Below are 9,509 nucleotides of genomic sequence, written 5' to 3'. Positions count from 1 at the left end.
AATAAATCTCATAAAACTAAAAAGATTGTAGATTACGATAAGGCACTTATGTCATTGATTGATAAAAATTTAACTAGTTTGCTGTTTTGTGATGATCCAGAATTACTCACTCAAATGTTAATTGATAAAGTTAAAGAATCTCTTACAGACAACACTTATGATGCTCACATTCCAAAGCGACAACGGGTCATTAAACCATGGATAACTACAGGGATTTTACGTTGTATTAGGAACAGAAATAACATGCAAAAAAGACTTCGGGCTAATACCAGTGATGAAATACTAAAACTCACCTATAGAAGATACCGCAATTTTTGCAACAACTTAATAAAGAAATTAAAAAGAGAAGAGACTATGAGAGAAAGTTACTATATTACTCAAAACGATCATCTAAAAGTCTGTGGAATAGTATAAAAACTATTACACACACAGGAAGGTCTAAAACTGATAACACCAAATTGCTCAATATTAAATCTTGCCCACATGATTCAGCAAACCACGTCAATGAATTCTTTGCTAACATAGGAAGCAATCTCGCAGATGCTATTACTCAAACAAGTAACTCACAGCCCAACCTCAGTTCCTGCTTTAAAGACCAACCACAGTCGTCATCCTTTGTACTGTTAGACACTGACCCTGAAGAGGTGCACACAGTTCTAATGGGACTCAAATCAGAGAGCGCTTCTGGATGGGATGATATTCCTGCAATGTTTCTAAAAAGTGCCTCTAAAGCAATAGTTCCCATCATTGTTCACTTGGCTAATCTCTGTTTCGCCAGAGGAGTATTCCCTTCACTCTTAAAACAATCTATTATTACTCCGGTTCACAAGAGTGGGGACAGAGAAGATGTCAACAATTATAGACCCATCTCTGTGCTGACTTCCATTTCAAAAATAATAGAAAAATTAATAAATAATAGATTGATAACATATTTAAATAAATTTAATATACTTTCTGATAGACAATATGGCTTTCGCAGGGGTAAGTCTACACAAGATGCAGTAATAGATTTGACATCCAAGATTATTGAACAGCTTGACAATAAAGGCAAATGCTTGACTGTCTTTTTGGACTTAAAAAAGGCATTTGACACCGTCTCTGTTCCCATTCTGGTGCAAAAACTGGAAAAGATTGGAGTGAGGGGTGCTCCTTTGGATCTTTTCAGGGATTACCTAAGTGAACGAAAACAAAGAGTAAGGATAGGGCAAACTTTAAGTGGAAATGCTAGTGTAAATTTCGGTGTCCCGCAAGGATCAGTGCTAGGTCCAACACTGTTCTTAATTTATATCAATGAGTTATGTAATATAAGATTAGATAATACTCAAGCTTTTTCCTACGCAGATGATACCGCTATAGTTTTCACTGGGGACTCCTGGGACAGTTTGAAGCTCCAAGCTGAACGAGGGCTTGCCGTTATTGCACGGTGGTTAGAACTAAACTTACTGACACTCAACACTTCAAAAACTAACTATATGTGTTTTACTATATATAACAATACACAACCAGATAATGAATATGACATTAAAATTCACAACTGCATAAACGTAGGTAACCTAAACTGCAATTGTCCATCAATAACAAAAGTTAATTCCACAAAATATTTGGGTGTTACGATTGATCAGCGGCTTTCCTGGCATTCACACGTAGAAGTAATTTCAACTAGAATAAGAAAATTAATTTGGATTTTTAAAACATTGCGTCATGTGGCAGATAAAGATCTTCTGAATAATATTTATGTTTCCTTGGCACAATCTATAATCATTTACTGTATTACTGTGTGGGGAAGTGCACTAAAAACTAAATTTATTCAGGTTGAGCGAGCACAAAGACTACTACTAAAAGTCATGTATTTTAAAAAGCGTAGTTTTAGTACACGCGACCTTTACCTAACTGCAGATCTATTGTCAGTAAGACAACTGTATGTATTACATACTTTACTAAGAAAGCACGTATCATTAGGATATGACTCGAGCCTATTAAATAAAAGACGGAAGGATATTGTTGCTAAAATTCAAACAACAAAAACAGTTTTCGCCAGAAATCAGTATGTAAGTCAATCAACCCATCTTTACAACCACATAAACAAACACCTTAATATATATCCAATGTTATATCATGAGTGTAAACACACAGTCACTGATTGGTTAAAAACTCTAAATTATAATGAAACTGAAAAACTTCTTGAATATGACCAGTAATAAGTATCTATATGTATAAAATTATGTATTTACAAACAGTAGGTGTAACGAAAAGATTAGTTCCCATAGTGAAAACTAGATGGCGCTGGTGTAACGTTTCTACATCGCGGTATGGTTTCGTTTACGTTTATTAGGTATGTAAGTACTTATACCTAGTAATAGATAAGGCGCGTGCTACGTCACCGCTTCACTAACACCGTTAGTTGAAATAAAGGTCAGTGTCAATCGAGCAGCCGTCTTTTACTCTCGTATTTAACAGTGGCGACGGGACGCGTACCTACCCTCAAAGATTAACATAATTGTGTGGACAATGTGTGCAGCATTTTCTCCGTTTGTCGGAAATATTTCCAGTTTCGACCACCAACAACAGGATTGGTCTACGTTTACGAGTAGACTGGAGCAGTTTTTCCTGGCAAATGGAATAAATGAAGAATCCGATAAATCGGGAGTTAAGAGGCGCGCCATATTGTTGAGTGCACTCACAGACGATTCCTTCAAATTGGCGAGTAATTTGGTTTTACCCAATACGTTGGACAAAGTGAGCTTCCAAAACATTATTGATGTGTTGGACGCCCATTTCATACCAAAACGGTGCGGATTTGCTGAAAGGAGTAAATTCTACGCCGCGTCACAACAGCAGGGGGAGTCGTACGCACAATGGGCGGTCCGTTTAAGAGGCCTCGCCGCTCATTGTAACTTTAAACATTTAGAGGACGCCTTACTCGATAAATTCGTGATGGGCATGGCAGCGGGACCTGAACGCGAGAAAATCTTCACCTTGGACATAAAGGAACTGACATTGTCAGCGGCGGTGGACCAGGCGGAGAGCGTGCGGTGCGCGCGCGCGGCGGCGGCGGCGAGTGCACCAGCGGGGACCAGCGGCGGCGGCGACGTTCTTTTTAAAATAGAAGGAGTGTCGAAATCGCAACCCGACACAGATCGAGTGAAATGTGCAGTGTGTGGACGCAAAAACCACAAAACTAGCGAGTGCCGGTTCGCTAGGTACAAGTGCAAAAAGTGCAATTCTAAAGGTCACCTACGCAAAATGTGTAATAAAGTAAATTATGTCGGCGAAGACAATGTAAGCGAGGGCGATGACGGTGAGTACTTGTATAATATTCGTTGTCGAAACGGTACTCCTATGTCAGAAACTGTACTGATTAAAGATAAGCTAATGAAGTTTGAGATTGACAGTGGTTCTTCCGTAACGGCCATCTCTGATGTAACTTATAATTCGTGTTTCAGTGATGTACCATTGCGGCAAACAAACAAAAACCTTTTGAGTTATTCAGGAAACCAACTTAAATGTTTAGGGTGTGTTAGTTTGCCTATAACTTACGAGAACAAAACAATTAACTTTGAAGTTTTCATAATTAAAAACGGCGGGCCACCGATATTAGGCCGTGATTTCATATCAGCATTCGAACTTCAATTATCTTCAATAAAGTACTGTGAGCTTTCTAGTTTAGGTGATAACGAACTCCAACAGCTAATTCATACATATTCGGATTTATTTTCAGACCGCCTCGGCTGTTTTAATAAATATAAAATAAAATTGCACTTGAAGGAAGATGCGAAACCGAGATTTATAAAGGCGAGACCGGTACCTTTTGCATTGAGAGAGAAGTTAGATAAGGAAATTGATAGGTTAGTTGAGTCTGAGATCATTGAACCTGTAAAGTTTTCGGAATACGCGTCACCCATTGTCCCGGTACTAAAGTCGGATGGTTCAGTTCGGCTATGTGCGGACTATTCGCAAACCCTAAATAAACAATTGTTAATTGAAAAATACCCATTACCAACAGTTCAAGAGCTTTTCACTAAATTGCATGGTGGGGTTCAATTCTCAAAGTTGGATATGAAATCCGCCTATAACCAATGCATTATTGAAGATGATAAAAATGTAACATGCATTAATACGCACAAAGGGCTTTTCAAATACAAGCGTTTAGTTTTTGGGCTTTCTTCAGCACCAGCTATATTTCAAAAGGTAATGGAGAGCATTCTTGGGCACGAGGGGGTATTAACCTTTTTAGATGACGTATTGATAACGGGTAAAGACAGGCAGGAACACATGGAAAGACTCAGACGCGTTTTACAAAGTTTCAAGGACGCAGGACTGACCTTACGCTATGATAAGTGTGAGTTTTTTAAGGATGAGGTATCGTATTTGGGCTATATCATCGATAAAAACGGCATTAGGAAATCTCCTGATAAAGTTAAAGCGATTAAGGAGGCGCCCACTCCTAAAAATGTAAATCAGTTACAATCATTTTTAGGACTAGTTAATTACTATCGTAATTTCGTACCAAATGCATCCTCCGTGCTCGCGCCTCTGTACGATTTACTAAAAAAAGATAAGAAATGGTCGTGGTTAAAAGAACATGACACGGCTTTCTGTGCAATAAAAAATGAGTTATCTTCGGAAAAAACATTAGCTCATTTTAACGTTAATGCTCACATAATTTTGACAGTAGACGCGTCAAATTTTGGGTTAGGGTCAATTCTTTCTCAAATAGGGGAAGACGGTCTGGAACGTCCTGTGGCTTACGCCTCCCGCACTCTAAATTCGGCAGAGAAAAAGTACTCTCAAATTCAAAAAGAGGCAACGGCCATAATTTTTGGAATACGTAGGTTTCACCAATTTTTATACGCGAGATCGGAGCCATTTACTCTACGAACGGACCACAAGCCCCTAGTTGCAATTTTTGGACCAAACCACGGAGTGCCGGAGGTTTCAGCAAACCGCCTGCAAAGATATGCAATTTTTTTATCTGCGTACAATTACAAAATTGAATATGTGCGCAGCGCACATAATAGCGCAGATTTCTTATCACGAGCGCCCTTAGAACCGGGTTGTGCACGTGACGATAGCAAGTCGTCGCTCGGCCTCGGGGCCACGCAACAAGAGACTACCGCTTATGTAAATTTTGTCATAGATGGTAGCTTGCCAGTTACTCACAAGATTTTATCAATTGAGACTGGACGTGATACAGTGCTACGTAAAGTTGTTACGTACGTGCAGGAGGGCTGGCCAAAAAAAGTTTCAGACCAGAGTTTGAAACCGTATTACCTGTGCAGGCTTCAACTTTCGTTCGAAAATGGTGTGTTATTACGAGGGCATAAGGTGGTATTGCCGGAAGTTTTACGTTCGAAAATTTTAGACGAACTGCATACCTCACATCTAGGCATCGTTAAGACGAAAGCATTGGCACGATCCAAATTTTGGTTTCCTAAAGTCGATGAAGCCATAGATAAAATGATAGGAGAATGTAGCATTTGTGTTTGTTTACGGCCAGCGCCGCCGCGCTCACCTATTGTTTCATGGCCATACCCGAAACAAGCGTTTGATAGAATTCATTTAGATTTTCTCGGTCCAATCGATAACAGGATGTTTTTAGTAATTGTCGATGCCTATTCTAAATGGGTCGAATGCTATGACATGAAGAATAATGTTACGTCATCCAATTTGGTAAATAAGTTGTGTGATTTTATGTCACACTACGGGATACCCTCAACTCTGGTCAGTGATAACGGCACGGCCATGACATCAGATTGTTTTAAAAACTTTTGTAAACTAAACGGAATTCAACATCTCACTTCTCCGCCATACCACCCGGCTAGTAACGGCCAAGCCGAAAGTTTCGTCAAAGTCGTAAAAAAGGGCATAAAATGTGCTTTGCTACAGGGTCGTAATGCGGAAAGTATAAATAATAGGTTGCTTAGGTATCTTTTTGATTACCGCAATTCGGTGCATACCACAACAGGGCAATCTCCAGCTTCATTAGTATTTAACAGGGAACTGAAATCGAGACTCGATCTCATTTTTCCACCGTCACCGCCCCCGACAAATAATTTAACTAATACAGTTTATGAAAAACAGTGCTTACAGAATAAATATCGAGGTGGTACACTTAGGAAGGACTTTATCGCTGGCGATGACGTCATGTACAAGAAGCATTTAAACAATAATAAATTCATTTGGAAAAGAGGAACAATAGTGGAAAAGCTGGGCAAGATTATTTATCTTGTGAGGGATTCAGTTGACAAAAATTTAGTAAAGAAACATAAAAATCAGATTTTTAAGTATAAAGGGCAATCTCTAAACGAACATTACGATTTTAGCCTGGATAATGACAACACGCAGTTTTCGTTTAGAGAAGGGGAAGAGTTGGTTGGACACTTTAATAGTCCTAGCACAGAGCCCGGGGCTTCGGCCTCCACTCTTCACCAGGAGGCACCGACAGATGATGTCGAGTTTACCACTCCACACCAGTCCCCGGAGCGGCCGCGCTCCCCCGATGAGGAAACACGCGAACCTGTCCCTTCCCGTACTAGATTAGGATTAAGAGATATACCTAGAGTTGACTATAGGAAATTATTCTAGTTTTTGCAAGCCTTTAAATATTATTATACTTAGTTGTAAGCTTTGGTGGAGGGATATTAGGTATGTAAGTACTTATACCTAGTAATAGATAAGGCGCGTGCTACGTCACCGCTTCACTAACACCGTTAGTTGAAATAAAGGTCAGTGTCAATCGAGCAGCCGTCTTTTACTCTCGTATTTAACAACGAATTAACTTATATGGGCCGAAGAACATTTTGTTTGTATCGAGCTTCACTTAGATACTCACTCTTCTATAGATATTTTGCGCACGGATTTGCTTCCTCTGTTGGAACGTTTTCGGGCCAGGTACCTATTACAAGAGTGCAGTCTAACTTGCACAGACGAGCGCATCGCCTCGGCGGTCCCTTCTGGGCGGTTCTAATAGGTATCCGCGTCATAACTTTCAATACTCTTATCATTCAGTAATTGAATATAGTTCATAGTATCCGTATCCATCGTCTTTCATTGCTCCCGAAGCCACCCCGTTACAAACTGGCGCACAACGTGAGGGCTGAAAAAGCAACATACGTAACGAAGTCTGGAAGGGTAGCGACCACCGGTGGAACGACGACAAAAATGGCCACAGTAAATCTATCCACGGAGCAGTTCGAGAAACTGTTAACAACTCTCGCATCGAAGAGAGACGGCTCTTTCAACACATGTAGAGCTATCTTCAACGGATGTAGAGACTCTGAAAGGGCTCCTGTTTTGAGGCAGGCCGACCTAACTAAACCCTACATCATAAAATCTGATGCTAGTTCCTATGCCATCGGAGCAGTTTTAGTACAGGGGGAGGGTGAAGACGAGCACCCCGTGGAGTATGCGAGCCGATTACTGACGTCTGCTGAAAGGAATTATACTACCACCGAGCGAGAAGCATTGGCAGTAATTTGGGCTATCTCCAAATTTCGCGGCTACATAGAAGGAGTACCGACTATAGTGGTAACCGATCACCAAGCCCTCAAATGGTTGATGAACTTAAAGTCCCCGACGGGCCGACTTGCTCGATGGGCATTACAACTACAGGCTTTCGATATAACCATAAAATACACACCTGGCAGAACTAACGTAGTGGCTGACACGCTGTCACGACCCTGTTGCACACCTGATACAACTGCAGAATGCGGTATTTGCACGGTGAGCGTAGATATGCCTACCCGTAGCCCTGCCGACATCCGAATAGAGCAACTAAAGGACCCCGATGTCGCTAAGATCATAACTGTCCTGGAATCCAACGACGACGATGAAAACGCACGGTACTGGAGTAATAAAGGATACCTCATGCACAATGGGTTACTGTACCGAAACTGTCCATATGTGGAAGCCGATGATGCGTTACTTGTCGTGCCATCTCACGAATGGGCCAATGTTCTGGCCACATATCACGATGATGCAAGAGCCGGACACTATGGGGTTGAGAAAACATTTCTCAGGATCTCACAAAGATATTTCTGGAAAGGAATGCGGAAGTATATAGATAGTTACATAAAAAACTGCTTAGCATGCCAAAGGTATAAACCTTCAAATACAAAACCTACTGGACTATTGCAAACAAACCCACTAAGCCGAAGATTTGAGATAGTTTCCTTTGATTTGTTTGGTCCCTTACCTGAAACCCATGATGGGAAAACCTGGATACTGATAATCGAAGACGTGGCATCCAGGTGGATAGAACTATTTGCATTACATCAAGCTACCGCAGAAAATTGCGCTAACGTGCTTATTAATGAAGTGTTCCTACGCTACGGAGTCCCGCGAAGGCTTCTAAGTGACAATGGCAGCCAATTTGTTAGTGCCGTAATGCAGCAAGTAACCTACTACTTCGGAATAAAACATACCTTCACCCCAGTCTATCACCCCGAGGCAAACCCAGTAGAAAGAAAGAATAGAGAGTTAAAGACGCAGTTGTCAATACTAGTCGGAGAAAACCATAGAAGTTGGTCTGAACATCTCCCTACTATCCGATTCGCGATGAACACAGCCAACTGTTCTTCAACCGGATTCTCTCCCGCATACCTAACGTTTGGACGAGAATTACGGACCCCTGAAGACAACGTACATGACTTCAAGCAAATAGTAGCCACTGAGAACTTCATACCTGAGATTACGCCAAAGTTGCGAGATATGGCAAGAACCCTTCAAATAGCTCAGGAGGTTCATGAAAATAAAGAAGAAGCTAGAAAGAAGTATGCGGACAAAACCAGAGATGAGAGTGTAGCCTACAACCCAGGAGATATGGTGCTAGCTACTATTCACCCAATCAGCAGAGCGGCTCGTGGAATTTCGGCAAAATTTTCTCCACGCCGAGATGGCCCATACATAATTTTCAAAAGACACGGCCCTGCTTCATACGAAATTGCAGACCCAGCCTTCCCGGATAAAGTCATTGGCGTATATCACGCCTCAGCACTGAAACCATTCAGAGGAGAACCTGAAAGAGAATCGCTGCCTGCTCCTATCCAACCCATAAGAAGTCGCGGAAGACCAAGGAAACAAACAGAACCATCTGCAAATGTAACCCAGAAGCGAGGACGGGGAAGACCTAGAAAGAACACGTCCAACTAAACTGTCCGCGCATCGGGACGATTTTCCGGACAGAGGGGGAGCCTGTAACGAAAAGATTAGTTCCCATAGTGAAAACTAGATGGCGCTGGTGTAACGTTTCTACATCGCGGTATGGTTTCGTTTACGAATTAACTTATATGGGCCGAAGAACATTTTGTTTGTATCGAGCTTCACTTAGATACTCACTCTTCTATAGATATTTTGCGCACGGATTTGCTTCCTCTGTTGGAACGTTTTCGGGCCAGGTACCTATTACAAGAGTGCAGTCTAACTTGCACAGACGAGCGCATCGCCTCGGCGGTCCCTTCTGGGCGGTTCTAATAGGTATCCGCGTCATAACTTTCAATACTCTTATCATT

At 41.4% G+C, this 9,509-nt stretch overlaps 1 protein-coding gene across 1 annotated transcript; it reads left to right on the top strand.

Annotated features, from left to right (window-relative positions):
- Positions 1–2,508: 2,508 nt before the first annotated feature.
- On the top strand, positions 2,509–6,741 carry LOC125490202 (uncharacterized protein K02A2.6-like). The gene has a single exon (XM_048628673.1). The coding sequence runs from the start codon at positions 2,509–2,511 to the stop codon at positions 6,583–6,585; it is 4,077 nt and encodes a 1,358-aa protein (XP_048484630.1). The 3' UTR covers positions 6,586–6,741.
- Positions 6,742–9,509: the final 2,768 nt, after the last annotated feature.

Source organism: Plutella xylostella, chromosome 21, assembly GCF_932276165.1.
Source record: "Plutella xylostella chromosome 21, ilPluXylo3.1, whole genome shotgun sequence".
Lineage (NCBI taxonomy): Eukaryota > Metazoa > Arthropoda > Insecta > Lepidoptera > Plutellidae > Plutella > Plutella xylostella.
The sequence above is the reverse complement of the archived record's forward strand: the minus strand, read 5'-3'. Positions and strand labels throughout refer to the sequence as shown.